The sequence below is a fragment of the Gopherus evgoodei genome, chromosome 7 (genome assembly GCF_007399415.2).
Source record: "Gopherus evgoodei ecotype Sinaloan lineage chromosome 7, rGopEvg1_v1.p, whole genome shotgun sequence".
Classification (NCBI taxonomy): domain Eukaryota; kingdom Metazoa; phylum Chordata; order Testudines; family Testudinidae; genus Gopherus; species Gopherus evgoodei.
The window spans coordinates 56,756,324-56,775,478 of NC_044328.1; the positions used below are offsets into that span (position 1 = coordinate 56,756,324).

At 38.6% G+C, this 19,155-nt stretch overlaps 1 protein-coding gene across 2 annotated transcripts in view; it reads right to left on the bottom strand.

Moving 5' to 3' along the window:
• Nucleotides 1-19,155, bottom strand: part of NRG3 (neuregulin 3) — a 935,584-nt gene that overhangs the window by 111,642 nt on the left and 804,787 nt on the right. The window contains exon 4 of one of the 2 annotated variants that reach the window (XM_030570053.1): nucleotides 11,540-11,563. In XM_030570053.1, the coding sequence (XP_030425913.1) occupies nucleotides 11,540-11,563 (24 nt within the window). Of the gene's footprint in view, nucleotides 1-11,539; nucleotides 11,567-19,155 lie in introns of both variants that reach the window. The other variant, XM_030570052.1, reaches the window with a different exon arrangement.

Genomic DNA, 19,155 nt, shown 5'->3' on the forward strand with positions numbered 1-19,155 from the left:
CTGCTTAAAAGGTCACATTTAAATGCACAATGGTGCATTCACTGTTCATAGAATCGAATTATCTCGATTTTGAGATAAACAGTGTTCAACACTGAGATGTACCAGCCACGCAGAAGCCCAAGGGGCACACACGCCTGAGCCCAAAACAAAAAATACCCACAAAATGTATACATATTTGGCATATAATTACACAATCACATAAACTGTGTACACACATTAGGCATGCATTATCGGTTGTGTACTTCCCACACAATCTGGGCTCAGATGTACATAATCCTTTTTATCTGGATGTGACAACATGGGAGATTGTGTGTTCTAATGCACAGCGTCGGGCACAACAGCCAAGAGATTTGGAGTAGGAGGAACGTGAAAACACTTAGTTGGAACTTTATATGAATTATCCAACTGTTTAATGCCCCACAAAAATTTCTTCCTAATCCATAGACAATAAGTTGTTCTCAATACAGACCCCCATGCTCCCTCCCTCTGCCCACCCCTACACTCTCTCATTTTTCCCATGGAAAATGATACAATAGTAAGGGCTATATGCAGCATTAATGAAGCCATATTGATGTACATTTCTGGACTTATACCCCTTTTGCAAACACCAAAACTAACAAACTTTGGCTTTTATATATATATACAAACTTTCTGTATTTCCTGAAATTTTACCATGACAGAAATATATATATGTCGGGGGTGGAAGGAAGGAACAACCACACCCACACAGAGTTTTTCTCCTGAAGAAAGATGAATATATTGTCACAGCAGAAGTGGGAGAGGAAGGTCATCAAGGTAAATTAAATGTATTAGAATAATTTTGCCCATGTAATCGCGAAAGTTTTAATGGTAAAATAGTCAATAGGGGAAATAGTTGCTATATATGATCATAATCCACCTACACTAAATACAGTGTAAATCCCTTTCTTGTTCTTCACAAGCACTTTAAGGTAATTGAAAATAATTTGTTGGAAAAATGAAAACAAACTGGAAAAACAACACATAGACAAATAGAGAGGGTAATTCTGAAAAAAAGACTCACAACAGGTCGCAAGTAACACACAGGACTACATTTTCCTCAAATCAGGCGTCAGCCCTGAACACCAGTTTAAGCATTTTGTAGACCTAGCCTGATGCAATCTGTGTTGTTTATCATTCAACTCACAGGGGCTTCTCTTTCACCTCATCCCCATACACACTAACACCAGTTTCTCACAGTCCTTGAAGACCCCCCTGCTTCCATCAACAGTTTAAATCTCATTCTCTAGGTGCTAAGTGGCCATTTTGCTCAGCATGAAGCTTTTGGAGAGAATGACATAAGTCTCACCCCATCCTTAGGAACATTTGGGCTAAAATTCCAAAGTCATGCCATGCCTCAGCATGCTATTACTTGTTCTTATTATTTTGAAGTACCCATAAAAATCTGGGCATATCACAAAGCACATAGAAAGACATGGTCTCTACAACAAAGAGCCTCTGGGCTAATTTTAGAAAAGACACAATGAGTAAGGGTAACATACAATAGGATGGGACTGAGTAAGGAAGCAGAAGGCTTAAGGAGCAATATGGTTGTGATCTCAGAGCACCCCAATGCCATAGGTACAGTGAAACTCAGTGGGCCTGACCCACTCAATACACCTCACACATTGCTGTCACCCTAGTTAGTTGGGTGTCATCTTGTCATTTGAAAGCTAACAACACATTGATTGTTAATATCACTGTGAAATGTCTGAAACAGTGGTTTGGGTGAAATTATGGATACTCTCTGATATTATCTTTTGGAGACTAAACAGATGAAGGAGCTGAAATGGGTATTTTCTTTTTCAGACAAACTGAAAAGCAAATATCTCTGGCTTACTAGCAAACCAAGCCAGGTGTGACCAGAGACCTGGACAATGGACTATTTATTTGCATCAGAGATTACAAGACCATCATTTTCATTGCAAAATCACAGGAGACTGCAAAAGTGACAGATGTTAGCTCCCTGGAGGACACAGCAAGCAAAGCAAAGCTGAGCCCCCAGGAGGACTTCAAAGATAAACATTGGAGATTTAAGAAATTGCTGAAAGACTTTAGGATATCAATCTCTCAAGTGATCAAAGACACCAACATTTTGATGTTGTAAGGGTGCATCCTGGCTGGAACAGACAATCAACACTGGAGAAGTAAAGAAATCATCTTCAACAAGAATGATAGCTGATTACATTTGAGTTTTAGGAGCATGTTTTCCTTTTATTTGTTTGTAATTATTTCTATATTTATTTCTTTTACCTGGTATCACTTGCCTAGTGTACTTGTGTTAATAAAACTCATTTTGTTTTTACTATAAACCAGCTCAATGCTGTGTTCAAAGGAAAGGGTGTGTTTACCACAGTTAAGTTAATAAGCTGTAGTGTACTGACTCCTTAAAAGAGCAGCAGATTTAACCTCTGTGAGTGTTCATTGTGAAGGCTGGACACTGCAAGGCAGACAGTTTTGGGGAATTCATGACTAGGAGATTCTGAGAGTCACTGCAAGAAATAACTGGGCAACAGAAGACAGGATGTGACCTGCATGCTTATATTCTGGCTGCTGGTAAACCCCAGCAGCATAGATTTAAAATTGTCACATGGGTATTCAATTTAAACAGATGCATACCTTGATGGTTCAATAAAAGTTCCTTCTCCTGGAACTTGTAACTTGTTCTGTCATGTCCCATTCTGATTTCCTAGTTCTTTGGCAACTTAGTAAAATCAATACAATTGTATCATAAAAAGAGTTAATTGTTATACTTCACAATTGTGGATAAAATAAATTATTCAAGATTTATATTTTTTGTATTCTCAGTGGACTAACCAACATCAAAGCCCTGATGTGATAGACACTGTACAAACAGAGAAGCAAACATAATTCATGCCCTAAAGAAATTACTATAAAAAATGGATCTATATGCTTATTTGTAAAAAGTGGAATCCAGGAAAATCTAAACTTGGAATATATACCTTTAGAGTACATACAGCTAGGTTCTCAGCTGATGTAAATCAATGTCAGTCCACTAAAATCAATAACACTATGCCAATTTACACCAGCAGAAAACCTGGGCAATAATGTTCAATGATAGCAAAGTCCCCTTCTATGCTATCCCAGGTATTTATTTTTATTTGTTTATTTGCTGTTTTAAGACCTCACCGCAGATGTGTAGCCCAGCCAACAAATTGTATAGATTGCAAGCTGTGCTGAAACCAGTAAATCTTGCCTTTTATTTATTTACACAAAACAGCAAAAATATTCAGTTTTTAGTTTAGCTGATACTGCCCATCAGCAAATACAACCTGTTTTTATTGGCGTTGTGAATCAAAATGTGTCTGTTACAGCGGATGATAAAATTCAAGGTCAGAGAATAGATTAGCTAACCACATCATGTATTCCTTAAGTCTTACTCACATGATAACAGTGGTCACACACTGTCACAATCAGAAGAGTTGAAAACAGAGAAAGCTGTTACATAGGTGTCAGCTGAAGAAACCAAATGAAAGCACCAGCTTTTCTGATATGGACAATTTTTTTAATACTTAGAATATGAACAATGGGAATTCTTTACACATATTCACAATGACAAGAAGATCCACATAGAATAATTTTAGTGGTATCTTATGCCTATTTTAGTTTGTTGCTCTGCTTAGTTCATTTCTGTGAGTTGTTATGCCTGATTAATTAAGAACCTGATTCTGCCCTACTCTGGTTTTACTGTGGTGTAACTCCACTGACTTAAATGGGTTTACTCCTGATTTACAGTGGTGTGAAATGTGAATCATCCCTAAAGAAGAACATTTACTTTGGACAAGGCCCTAATTAAATGGTTCTTGGGCTGATTCACATTTCACACCACTGTAAATCAGGAGTAATCATAACAGACTAGAAATGCCAGTCGCCAATTGGTTTTGCAGATACATACTGCTGCACATTCCTCTGCAGCTGCAATATTTATTTTGCAGTTACACATGGGTAGGTTTCTGTTATTATTTCATAATTTTCATTTATATAGTTGATGTTAGCTTGGCTCCTAACAGCCTTAGCAGGAGAACTCTTGCATAACAACTGTGTTTTCATCAGTAGTTCAATGGATTTTTTCTTGTCCCTGTATGAGGCTTTTTATTTTACCTCTGTATCCCATCACGTACTGCTGTGGTATAATAAGAGTTGAGGAGTCTAGACATGTGGGTATTCTCACTAGGTGCTAAGGCCTTACTGTTGAAAGGGTTATTGGCTCCTGTGACAGCTTATTCGTTCCTCCATTCAACCACTATTCCATCCTTTGTCCTTAATTTTTCTTCTCTGCACGATGGGACATTAGTTATGGTGGTCATACAGCATTTCCAGCAGTGGTTGGCTTTCTCTTTGCCTCTGCAGGGATTCTTTAATTCACTGCTGTTTCCTTTTGTCCTTTTCTCCTGTACAATATGATCAAGAGCATGAACACCTTAGTTTGGCTCTACTCTGTTAGTCCCTATATAGGACATCACAATCACCAATGCAGATTACTGTGGCTCAGTATGTTGTTTTTTCTGAAGATCTTGATTTTGTAGACCACTGTAACTTATTGTATTACCAACAGTGGGAATAAACAACTGTATGAGTCTGTTTCCATTAGCAGTCAATCTCCTATTGTTCCTGTGGAAGAATCTTTGGTTCACTTCCATATTTTAAATTTGTATTGTGTGATAATGATAAGATTACGATACCTGTATTCCACCCTTATTCAGTAGGTTTATTACTCTTAGGTTTATTATTAGGTGAATGATACCTGCTCTCTGAGCACCAACATTCATCTACCACTTTATATCCTACTGACCAAAAAACAAACAAAACAAAAACACCCCCACCCTTCCCCGACACGAACACTTTATGTAATTTACACATGCAGACTATATTTTGATCAAAATTTTTTCTGATTCACCATGATAATATTTGCTTACCAGCCCTCCTACCTGCAGAAGTGCTAGGAAATTTATTTAATACCATTTCTAGGTGCTTTGAGAGCCTCATATGGAAGATTATTACTATATACTTGTATTACTGTAGCACCGCCAGAGACCCCAACTGAGATCAGATCACCATTGTGCTATGCACTGTGCAAACACATGGTAAGATACAGCATCTGTCCCAAAGAGCTGGCAATCTAAATAGACAAGCCAGACAAACGATAAGAGAAAGGCAATATTATTATCCAGCTTTACAGATGTGGAACTGAGGCACACAGAGATTATTTGACTTGGCCAAGGCCATACATGAAGTCTATAGCAGAGCTGGGAAATGAATCTAGATCTCGAGTCCCACCCAGTCAAGTGTCTCAGTCACAAGACCATACTTCCACTTTTTAAGTTTTAGAGGAACATAAAACATTTCATCATCATTTGGAGTTTCACAAAAACTGTTACTTCTGATTACAGTACAAAAGTGCCCATTTTCAAAGCCAACCTCTATTCTCTTATGCTCAGATGGCTTCCACTGAATTTAATAGAAGCTGCACGTTTGCATGCAGGAACAGAATTTTGTTTCTACTGTGAAAATGTAAAGGAATACGTCAAGGTTGTAAAACATAATTTTCCTCATTTACACAATTTTTAAACAATGATTTCTCTTGATTCTAAAATTATGTTGTCATAAATAGATAGCTAAAGGTTAATGTCTCTTTCACCTGTAAAGGGTTAACAAACAGTGACCTGCAACACCTGACCAGAGGACCAATCAGGAGACAAGATACTTTCAAACCTTGGTGGAGGGAAACCTTTGTTTGTGTTTTTGGATTTGGCTTTGTTCTCTCTGAGTCCTGGAAGGGACTAGACATGCAACCAGGTGTCTTGCCAATCTCCCTGCTACAGTCTCTTATATATTCAGAATAGTAAATATTTAGTAAGGAAGGCAGTTATAGTCTTTTGATTGTTTTTTCCTTTATTTGCAAATGTGTATCTGGCTGGTAGAATTCTAATGTGTATTTGGCTGAAAGTATTTTAAATTGTATTTCTGTTGGAGGAGGCTTTTTTCTCCATTTTCTATAAGCTGAAAGACCTTGTAATATTCCATCTTGAATTTACAGTGATTTTCTTTATTCTCTTTTCTTTTTATTAAAAGTTTTGTTTTTAAGACCTGTATGATATTTTTTTTCCTTGTTGAGGCTCAAGGGAATTGAGTCTGTACTTAACAGGGACGAAAGAGAAGGGAGGGGAGAGGGGTGGAATCCCTTTGTTTTAGGTTCACAGAGCTTGAATCTGTATTGCCTCTGGGTGAGGGAGAAGGGGAGGGCGGAAGGAACATTTCTCCCTGTTTTAAGATTCAAGGGGTTTGAATCACAGTAATCTTCCAGGGTAACCCTGAGGGAAGCCTGGGAAAGGCACTGGTGAAGGAAAGAGTTTACTTTCCTTGTGTTAAGATCCAGGGGGTCTGGCTCTTGGGGGTCCCCAGGGAAGGTTTTGGGGGGGACCAGAGTGTATCAGGCACTGGAATTCCTGATTGGTGGCAGCACTACAGGTTCTAAGCTGGTAATTGAGCTTAGAGGAATTCATGCTGGTACCCCATCTTTTGGACTCTAAGGTTCAAATTGGGGAAAGATACCATCACATATGTGTAATTATATTAGCCCTGCAAAGTGAAGCCAGCAACATTGTTGAAGTCCCGCCATTCAAAGGTTCAGCATATCTCTACAGGCAATATCATCTAGAAAATACAATAGCTAATACCAAAAATGAGACTTGATCTTTATTTCTCATGAAAACCAACTTTCCCTGTCACGCTCTTGCTTATTGTTGCTTCTCTCATTATTGGTTTTTTGCTTGGGTCACTATTAATGTCATGTACAAATCCCAAATTTCGTTTTATGACACATTAGTGGCAAAATTATTAAACCGTTCTCAAAATTCTCAAAATTGTAACCCAGTGAGAAATTTCACCCGGCGTCCTTTATGTGGTGTCATTTTTGTGATTTTCTGGCTAAATTCTCATGAAATGATATTAATAAAGTAAAATCACACCTTTTCCAGCCTCCCACACTCCACCACTTTTACTAAATCACAGTGAAGATGTCAAGTGTGAGAGTTTTGCTATAGCAGTGAAAATGTTCACACAGCTGGAGGTGTTAATATTTCCTCTTAAATACAAAGAAACTTTAGAAATAAATCTTTCTATGGAGTTGAAGATCAAAGAGCTAGGTCCCTAACATGCCTGTACTCATACACACAAAGAATACCCAGAAATGATGTGTCTTGGATTATGTAGGAAGGATTTTACAGTGAAGCCTGAATGCTGCAAAGACTTATGTAGATGTTTAACTTTACTAATGGAACCAATTGCACTGATTAAATTGGTTTCTTCTTCCAGTAATGAAGTTAAACATGCACAAAAAGCTTCGAATGATTGAGTCAAGGTTTTACGCTTCACTTCTGTATCAGCACACGTCACTGCAAACAAAATAGAAAGTTCCTTTTTATAATTATTAATACTGTATTTTATATATTTATGGTAAAGATCTGTAAAATTGTTTTATTGATTTATAAACAAAGAACTATAAAGATATAGGCAACCTTTCTAAAAATATTTTACTTTTCTTGCATGCACTTTGAAGTTCCTGGTTCTATGCTGACTGGAACCACATTAAGTCTGTCAAGGCTAATTCCTGAACCTGGCACTTCAAGTGCAGAAGGTGGTGGCCCGCAAGGACTCTAAAAAATAATACTTGCTTGTATTAAACTCCCAAGGTCAGAGTTTTTCCTTTACCTTGGATTGGTAGATGTTGCCACCACTCAAGTGCAGAACCCCTTTGAGAGCCCAGGAAGGTGCACTTCCTTTGGGGTACTCTCAAGCCCTTTCTCCCCCCCACCAGGGAAGAGCTCAGAAAGAAAAACAAAGGAAATCAGCTGTTGCCACCAGCTAATTAAACAACGTGCACAAAGCCTCCTAAAACACAAAAATCCAATTCTGTTCCTAAAAAAAGGTAAATTTTATTAATAAGAAAATGAAAGAAAATACATCTGGGAACTTTGGCTATTGCTAGATTTTAAAAGAGCCACTACAAGAATTAAGCACCAAGAATAGCTTTCTTGAGGTCCAGTTTGAAGGTTACAAGCAAAACAAAAGCACCTGGGGTTAGCACAGAGGAATCCACAAGCCATAATGAAATAAAAGAGATAAACCTATTGGAGTCTTCCTAGACATTTCCTGATCTACTTACATATCTGGGGTTTTAAATGAGTAGTTTCTAGGTATGATACTGATGATTTTTTCATATCTGGCCTAAGCGTCTTACAGCATGGCTGCTGCCCTGTCCACCTCTCCCCAGATGAACAACAACAGACAGACAAAAGGAGAGTCTTTTTCCAAGTTTAAAAAGTTCTAGCCTTCCCATTAGCTCTTCTGTCCAGGTGCCCACGCAGTTCCTTTTATCTATGCATAGCAGTGAGAATTTTTAACCCTTTAGAGGTAGAGCAATTAGAGAACAGCTCCTAAAAGAGAGTGAGACTTTGTAATTCTTTACAGGTAGAATAATTAGAGAACAGCTACTAAGAGGGATTTTATAGCTACTGGATGCCTGGGTATCCATAAAAGGGAGCTACTGTCCCCACTTCATTTATCACAAAGTCTTATGAGAAAACCTGTCTCATGAGATTTCCAGTTTAAGATCTGGATGATTTAGACACAGTTAGGGCCTATTCCAACACCTTGTACGCCAGTGGGAAAACTCATAAGCTGGGAAGATAGAATAAATATTCCAACATAGCTTTAGTTTTAAACGCAAGTTCTAAAACAAAAGCAAATAAGATCAATATACTAAGTCTTAACCAAGTGAGTCTTTTGCAGCTTTTGCTGGATGTATAGGAAAAGGATATGCTTTTCCCCTTTGGTAACCAGTACACTATGGAAAGACCACACTAGAGCTTGGTTCTTGCTGAGTGTCCTGCCTACTGTCCCTGCCTCTTCAGGCAGGATACCTCATATCTTCCTTCTTGTAGATCACTTGCTTGTTCCTAGTCATGCATCCCACTACTCCAATTTTAAAGGAGCCACAGTGCCTGAACTCACATACACAAAGAAGACTCGGATTGGGAACCCATGAGTGCAATACACCACAAGGACCAATGTCCAGTTATGTATCTCCACTGATCAGTGGAGATACTTCTATTAATTCCACTGAGTCTTAAGCATCCAAATTTTTGAATGAACTGAACCACCAGTCTTTATAGATTAATAATCATTAGTTGTAAACCATATTATAAGTATACATATATATAATGCTTCACTCCTGCTTTCTTGCTTATATGGCTCAAGGAATCTGTTACTCTGGGAGGGAATGAATTAAGAACAGAGTGCTGGATTCTCTGGTCCTTTAAGTTCCCTTAGCACTGCTTATGCAAAGCACAGTGGGCCCACACGAGCTGGAGATTTCCCCTGGAAACACCCTTATGAAAAGCTGGAGAAGGTGGGTCTCTATGTCCTACATCATCTCTACCACCACCCCCCTTGTTGGTGATCCATCACCCTGATTAAGGGTTAGGATTGGACAGGTGTTTCAAGGGCAAGGAGAGGAGGCAGGGGATGTGGAGAGGGTATGTCAGTGAGGAGATAGTAGCAGATGAGGTATGGAAGAGCAAGATTCCACCACACCTGACTCTCTGCAAACAGAAGGTCTTCTGAAGTTAACACCCCATCCCCCTGTAGTTTAACTTATGTTGGGACTAAACTTGCAGTTATCGGCCTATCAGATCCCACTCTCTACTGTGCCTTAGTTCTGCTCAGGTGCAACAGGGAACTGAGCCCTGAGTTTCATCCAACACTCGAAGTTTCTTGATTTTTATAGGGTCACATTGTGCCTTTCTGTGACCTGATTAAATACTAAGTTACCTTTGCTAAAGTCTCTTCTAAATTGGTTAAGGTGTCTAAAAGGCTTTAAAAAACTGAGAAGTCTTGAAATAGTTACATTTTCCCCTTGTGTGGCTGGATCCTGCAAACCCTTATGCAGGTGAAAGCGACAGTAGTAGCATGAGCAGGGCTGCTCACCTGAGATAGCATTTGCTGGGCAGGGCCCTTCTTTTGTCAGTTTATCAATATGGAGTTTTATTAATTACCGACATGTAGATGTAAAAATATAAACAAATTCTTTAAAAAAAAAAAACTAACTTACCTCCTGTCACTGCTTATATAAATTTCTGATTTTAAATAATAGGAATGTATCTTGATATAGGTTCCAAATCATGAGATAATTAAATAAAGTGAAAGCAATGGCCAAATTTTACCTTAAAGCCCTTCTGAACCCCCAAATCCTGTGTTTACTACTATCTGGACTGGGTTTTTTTTTGTGTGGTTTGTGCATGCATGCATGTGTTTTAAGTAAAGCTTCTGCATGATTATGTCAAAACAATATTTTGTTTCATGTTACTTTTAATATGAATATAGAGCAAGACAAACTGAAGGCATAGCTGCATAATCTGAGCAAGTGACAGATTAGTTAAGGAATACTGTATAAAGTTTGCATTTCAGATTTTAGCAACCTTAGCTTACTGGTTTAGGCAAAATGCCTTGCACAAATGATGAGTTTGTTCTCTAACTCTGCTAAGGATTTGCCTGAGATTCTTAAAGAAAGTGTCTGTGCTATCTGCTGAACACCAGCTGTCAGGTGGGGCTTTGACTGGGTAAACTCGGCACTCCCGCAGACTGGTGGCTGTCTTACAGCTTAAGCATCTGAGTCAAAAGGATGTACTTTCGGTTCCTAAACCTGTGTGTAGTGATTTCCATGATTCAAAATTTCCCCCTACTTGGAATAAAGGGTTTTGTCCAAAAGATAAAGTTAATAGCTAACTTATTATTTCTCTTCAGACTATCTTCCTGAAATATCAATAGCCTGTTTCAGCCTCAGTTAAATTTTACCATTTTATTACAACATTAATTCTATATAAAACATCAAATTTAAAAGCATTTTAACATTTACAGTACTCTTTCAGCAAGACAGATATGTTACTACTGAATCTTTTCCAATGCCTAAAATCTTATATACAGCATTATATTCTCCGTTGCCATGATACAGAATATTATTTTCCACACTTTGTTGTGGTAGAGTACACAGAAATAAAATATGGGAACTTGGAAATTTTTAACCCCCACAATACTCGGGGAACATGAGGCTGAGATTGAGAGACAATCCAAAATTTAATAAACAAATCTAACTCATGTTGCAAATGTAAACACGTAGGGCCAGATTTTAAAGGGATTCAGGTGCCTAGCTGAATTTTCAAAGGCATTCTAGTGCCTAACACTCTTGGATTTCAGTAGATGTTAGAAGGATTTTCAAAAGCATCTAGAAGCCTAACAACCATTGAAATCAATGAACGCTAGGCACTCAGGTGCTTAAAAAAACCCTGTAGGTACATTAATATCCTTAAAAATCTGGCTCTGAGTGACCACTCCAAAGCCCATTGAAGTCAATGACAGCCTCTCCACTGGCTTCAATGGGTAATGAACTTGCTCCCAGAGAGATCACCGTTAGTAAGTAAAAGGAAGAAAAGTGAAAACTTACCCATGAATTCAATTCCTAAGTGATCTGCTATGCCGAGGAAAGCATGGAAAAGAAAAACAAAGACAGACAGGAAAATATCAGAATTGGGCCCAAATAACACACAAATCATCATCATTAAATGTTTATATTATGCTAACATCCTAGGGCTCCCAATGGGAGCATGGGCCCAGTGTTCTGGTTGCTGTACAGATACAGAAAAGGGACAATCTCTGACAATTAGGGTTTACAATCTAAAGAGAGGAGGATCTAGACAGAAGGGGATGGACCTACAACATTCAAGCAAATGAATGTGGTGACGAAGTGGCCCAGTTTTGTTCATTATAGCTTCTTTTATACTTGGCAAAGTAGGTTTAAAATGCTATCATTCTGATGTGGTAATAATTTACTTTCATTTTATGGTGATATAAATGACTATACTAGGTGCAGAGCAACAGGAAATCAGACCCAGAAAGCTTTGGCCAACAGTTTCAAAACTGGGTATCTAAAGTTAATCTCCAAAAAAACATATTTAGGATTAAATAACACAAAAAGGTGTTATAAATATGCACAGAGATAACACAGGCTGCTGGAAAATCATCTCACCATCCTTCTCCTGGAGATGTGAAAGGAAAGCATTTTAACTGCTGTCTGCTTCTTTTCATGTATATGCAAATAATCACAATAGAGAGAGACCCACTGGGTATTTGGCAAGGTTGGTAGTTTAGCAAGTATAATATGTAGAAAAAATGGAATTAAAAATAATTGTATTCACAATACTAAAATGAATTAGGATGAAACTTGCTCACAGGCTCAGGATTTAGATATATGTGGCTTGGGAGTTGTGCTTGGAGATAACATCTTGGATCCAGAGCACATGCTGGATGCGCTCAGATTCTGACTTCTACAGGGACTGCTTCTGCCAGGCAGAGCTGCAATATGTGTTATTGTACTTCAGTAAAAGTAGTGGCCTTGGCCTTTAATTCAGTTAACTGTGCAACATGTTTTTTTTCTATACTATCCAGAGTGACAGCAGCAATATACAGAACATCATGAATAAAAATACTCGGTATTCTGTGAGCTTTCAAATCTCTCTCAGATATGTTTAGTAGGGTACTTCACAAGACCTTTTAAAAGGTTCTGGATGTACTGAACTTTCACATTTAACTAAAAATAAATATCAATAGCACAAGGAGGAACTAAACACTGTTAAGAATCTGATCTTGAAGTGTTTATAGACAATGAAGTCAAGCATAGTTTTTTTTTCCCAAAAGCAAAACCAGCTAAGTTCAGCCATGTCTCTGTCACATCAATGCTAGATTCCATATCTTTGAATGCGATGTGAAATCACATGATGCTTACTGAAAAACCCGGGACCCAAATCATCCACCACACTAAGAACATAAGAACGGCCATACTAGGTCAGACCAAAGGTCCATCTAGCCCAGTATACCATCTTCCGACAGTGGCCAATGCCAGGTGCCTCAGAGGGAACGAACAGAACAGGTAATCATCAAGTGATCCATTCCCTGTCACTCATTCCCAGCTTCTGGCAAACAGAGATTAGGGACACCATCCCTGCCCATCCTGGCTAATAGTCGTTGATGGACCTATGCTCCATGAATTTATCTAGTTATTTTTTGAATCCTGTTATAGTCTTGGCATTCACAACATCCTCTGCCAAAGAGTTTCATGGGTTGACTGTGTGTTGTGTGAAGAAATACTTCCTTTTGTTTGTTTTAAACCTGCTGCCTAGTAATTTCATTTGGTCAACCCTAGTTCTTGTGTTAGGAGGAGGAATAAATAACACTTCCTTATTTACTTTCTCCACACCAGTCATGATTTTATAGACCTCAATCATATCCCCCCTTAGCCATCACTTTTCCAAGCTGAAAAGACGCAGTTTTATTAATCTCTATTCATACGGGAGCCATTCCATCCCCGTAATCATTTTTGCTGTCCTTTTCTGAACTTTTTCCAATTCCAATATATCTATTTTGGGATGGGGTGATCACATCTGCATGCAGTATTCAAGATATGGGTATACCATGGATTTATATAGAGGCAGTATGATATTTTCTGTCTTATTATCTATCCCTTTCTTAATGATTCCCAACATTCCGTTTGCTTTTTTGACTGCCGCTGCACATTGATTGGATGTTTTCAAAGAACTAGTCACAATAACTCCAAGATCTTTTTCTTGAGTGGTAACAGCTAATTTAGACCCCATCATTTTATATGTATAGTTGGAAACTGCTAGTTTTGCTACACTACTACTTGGAAAATTTGTCAGACTCCAGTTTGCTAAATTCATTTATGATCATATCTTCTTTACAGTATCTGCTATAGAGAATAAGAATGGTTATGCAAAATGCACAACAAACATTTTATAAAGAAAGAACACTGGATAGTGTTACGTGGTACAGCTAGGAGAAAGACCCTTGGATAGTGTCACGTGGCATAGTCTTATCAGAATGAGTTTGGCATGCATACATTACTCAGGATTGATGAATCCACAGATGGTTTATACAGATAATCCCAAACACTTTTCTTTCATTATTGGCATGAAATACATAGGTCACACATGCACCTATGCATCTTATATTTTATAATGCTGTATATTGACGCTCACATCTATAGATAGGGTATATTATTTTCAAAGGTATAAATGTATGAATGCATATGGGATCATAAACTACATGAGTGGATAGTAATCTCAGCACATATTATATTCATAGAAATAAGATTAGTTTCCTTCCAAAATTTTCAGGTTTAATTATGTGATATTACGTGTGTACATATGCAATTTGCATATATTATTTGTCGCAAATCACAGAATATTTATTTTATGTTCTTCCTTAAACACTGTAAATTAAATCAAGAAATTTATTAAGCCATCATCTGCTTACTTTAAAAAATTATAATGGAGATCAAACGCTCTCGTCTGGTCTCCAAGGGACTTAGAATATTCAGTTATAAAGAAAGATCAAGACATATTATCTTTACGTCTACGGCAGAACAGTTGATAAAAAATCATCTTTCCCAAACTGGGTCAAACATATCGCATAAAAAAACCCAATGTTTTTCATCAGCAATCTGCAGTCTCCTTCAAGAGTCTGCTGGTATGCTTTTCTTTTAAAAGTGCATGTGATATATTCACCCTTCCATGAAGAGCTAGGGAGATTTTTCTAATGGGGGAGGGATAGCTAGATGGTTTAAGCATTGGCCTGCTAAACCCAGGGTTGTGAGTTGAGGGGGTCATTTAGGGAACTGGGGTAAAAATCAGGGGATTGGTCCTGCTTTGAGCAGGAGGTTGGACTAGATGACCTCTTGAGGTCCCTTCCAACCCTAATATTCTATGATTCTGTAGATCAGTAGAATGCTATTATAATAATTATTTAGGCTACTTCAAAATGCAATGAAATCACTGACTTTTAGTGGTGTTTGTGAGGGATGGGAAACGGGTGGAGAAATGTTAGGTAGTGGCATTTTATATATCCCATATGCCTAAAAAGCAACATCAGCTACTGGCATTATATACTGCTGACAAAGCTTTTTTCTACAGATTATGATGAAGAGCTTATCTGAAATAAGCGGTCATAGACCAATATCCCAGCTGCCAAATGATATTCTTATTCCTAGTTCTACAAGAAATTAGAAGAAAGTATCTGGGTATGAAAAAAAGCCCCAAAGAACAAATAAAACAAACCTCTTGCTGACTCAATGCACATATGATGTTCTACCCACACTGGAATATTTGACGAATCGCTCTTCATTCACCGACCTCCCGCTTTCCCCAAGATGTAAGCATAGGATACAAATCCTTTTTTTAGGATGATTATTATGTCACTTGATAGCCTCTTTAAAATCATTGTTACCACTTTTTGTAAATGGGTAAACTAGGCACAGAGAACTGGAATTGTCTGGATATTTATTAAGATAAGTCTTTCAGGGCAGTTAGTTGATACCCAGACTAATTCTAACTGCTATCTGAAGTGAGAACTGCTGTAGATGATAGCTGATATAGCCCTAAGGACTACATGTTTTGAATTGACCTAGGAGGCTGCTAGACATCACAGAAGCAATGCTGAAATGCTTCTGCAATGCACCAATTTTTATTTGTATTTTTTCTGCCTATAAATCAGGTGTTCCTTTTTTTTTAAATATGAATGCAGAAACATTCATATCCCCTATTGGGATATATTTTAGCATTTACAATAATTTTTTCAAGGATATTTCTTGAATACTCTAATATAATCACTCTGTTTACATTTCAGGATTAATGATTTAAAGGAGCCCCATTTCACTAACCCCCTTGATAGCAGCAGCAGCCAGACACTCCTGAATTAGTAAATAGTATCAGAATCTCCTGACTACTGGGCCTTGAAGGGTCTCTTTGTCCATCATAAATCTTCACAAGCAGATAAGAGAAGCTAGGCTGCAATTTACATAAGTCTGAATATAACCAGATCCCCTCCACCCTTCAATGCACACACACTTCTTCCCTCTAAGACTCATTATACACGAATTTGACTTTATACAAAGTCTCCTCCAACAGCTAACATTAAGGACTTATTTTCCTTAATATCAATGCAGCTGCAGCAGCAGTGGTGTTTACTAGAGAGTGCAGTCTGTGGTTTTGATATGAAATAAAATTTTAGATGGCTATGAGTTCAGGAATGTTAGCAGTCATTCAGTAAACCAATCAGTCCCATTGTTCACCTAGTAGCATTTTTAGATTCTAGAGGAAAAGAGGCGTAGTTGCCAATACCAAGACAAAAAAGATAAAACGGTTGTTTCCCAGGTTGGCTTTGTTCGAAAGAGACACAAGAGAGGATAAAAAAGCTCTTTTGAAAAGCTCAGAGTGAATACTGACTCTACTGAAATAAAGTCCATATACTGTATTGTCTAACTTCTAGCAAACATAGGACTAGAGTCTCATGTGATATAAGGAAGTGGAAACTTTCCTTAAATCCTTTGTCTGTGGGATAACCCAGCATATGTAGAGAAGTGTAACCAACCGATACCATGGGGCATATCAGAGGGATGGAGAGGCATGACGGAGGCAGTGGCTAGAACATAATGAGCTCTGGCAATCCCCAGCATCATCAGCTGTCTCTCCCAGGCAGCTCTTACTTGTGCTTTGACCAGGGCAAAGAATCAGGGAACTGTAACTTACACGTTGAGGGTCCCTGTCACAATGGGAACCTAGGCTTGGATTGGGCTTTTACCATGCAGACCATAGTAAGGGGCTCTCCCCATGTTTGATGAAGAAGGATCGATTTTGTGAGACCCCTCTATGGGGTGCAGCATATTCCTTTCCCTTCTACATGGCCACCCAGCCAGTCATGGGAGGTGGAGCCATCACTCCACCTATTTCCTGCCCCTCCTCACCCAGTTTTACCCTTGGGAGGGAGTAACATCTGAGGAGCAATCTTAGCAGTCCACCAAATATCATGACTGCTTCAGGCAGCCCTCACACAGAACATGCAACATGTCTGGGAGTCCTTACTCCTGCCTGTTCCTTATGAGACCATGGTAGACAAGGGCCAATCTAACCTTCAGAAAGTAAATAGTATTTGTATTTATCATTTCTGGGCACATCATAAGAACTAGCGGAGTCACAGAACCTCATTCTCCACTGCCCTACTCTTTTTGTGGTCTTTGACTCCTGTACAACAAGGCAGGGGCTGGGGTTAGGAAGGGAGGAATGCTACTATTCTGTTTTGGAAGTATTCTTCACCCACTTTGCATAGCTGTAAATGACAACAAGGTGGGAGGTGGTAGGAAAGCCGGACCTCGGTGTTGGTCCCTGTCATAACATTTTTCCCAGATCTGGACCTTAGCGTCCAAAATATTGGTGTTAGCATGAAAACCTCCAAGCTTAGTTACCAACTTGGACCTGATAACGCTGCCACCAGCCAGGGATTTATACAGTGCCTTGCTCACTGTGGTCTCCTCAAAACCTTCCCTGGGGGACCCCAAGACTCAGATTCCTTGAGTCTCACAACAAAGGGGAATAAACCATTTCCCTTCCCCCTCCTCCCCTCCAGGTGTTCCCTCCCTGGGTTCCTGGAGAGATATACAGAAGCAAGCTCCGTGAATCTAAACAGAGGGACTCCACCCTCCCTGTTTCCAGTCCTGGAAAACACAAGTACCGAGAGAGCTAATCTCCCCCCCGCTTCACCCAGAGGGTATGCAAAGTCAGGCTAGTAAATCTAACACAAAGAGATTTTTCCCCCTGACTTCTTCCTCCCACCAATTCCCTGGTGACTCAATTCCCTGGAGTCCCCACTAAAGAAAAACTCCAACATGTCTGAAAAAGAAAGCTTTATATAAAAAGAAATAAAAAAGGACATAAAAATGGTCTCTCTGTATTAAGGTGACAAATACAGGGTCATTTGCTTAAAAGAAAAAAATGAATAAACAGCCTTATCCAAAATGAATACAATTTAACACATTCCAGCAACTACACACATGTAAATACAGAAGAAAACAATATAAACTTATGGTCTTACTATCTTTGTACTTACAACTTGGAAACAGAAGATTAGAAAGCCAGGAGATAGAAACATCACTCTCATAGCCGAGAGGGCACAGACACAAGACAAAGAACACAGAACTCACACCCAAAACTTCCCTCCACCCAGATTTGAAAAAGTCTTGTTTCCTGATTGGTCCTCTGGTCAGGTGTTTCAGGTTACTCCTTTCCAGGTGAAAGAGACATTAACCCTTAGCTATCTGTTTATGACAGCCCCCAAGAGCTTACATTCTAAATTCAGATATCACACAACAAAGTGAAATGCAGAAAGGGACTAAAATCAGAGTGAGGGATGGAGGAGAGCAAGTGAGGGTTGGCGTCTCTGCTCTTTCAGTCACAAAATAACCAAATGCACAATTGTAAACTATTCTGAATATTCTTCATTCTCTGCATCCATGGAACACAAGAGAAAAAAGCCAAGTTCCAGAAAACAGAAGTGAACATAAGGGTACCACTTAATTTCATTTTATAAATAACATGTTCATTTGGTAAACAACCTAGAGCAACTGATTATGAGCCAAAAGGTAAGTCTTACATAATAGCTGCTTTATGAAAGTACTATGATACACCACCATTATGGATACAAAGTGGTGTGCATGTGCACACATAGAGTGTCAGCAGTTTCTCTCTAGTGGGTAGACGATCCTACCAGGGAGGCACTCCTCATATCTTGAAATCAATCTTCAGCTGCAATGCAACACATACACACCCAAAAAATATTAATGATTGAAATTAATTTGCAACTTAAGAGATAATGGCCCCTGCATTCATATCGACATCGTACTCTCTCTTCACAGCAGACAAAGCATTCATAGCACAATTTTACAAAAAGTGCAATAGCAGATTTCAAAGGCAATAATGACGATGCTGTGATTTCCTCTCAGAGTGGGTCTTTTTTTGAAAAATGTTGTTAGCTCCTTGAATTGTCAATTTATTTAAATTAATGCCAACATTTCCTGCTTTTGAAGAACTTTCAGAATGCCTGAAAGGAATGCCAGAAAGAATGAAATACCTGGCTGCTGCAAAATGATTGCATGTACGCAGGACAGTATAAATGTGTTATTATTTTGCTACCAGACATTTACCACCCACAATTAAA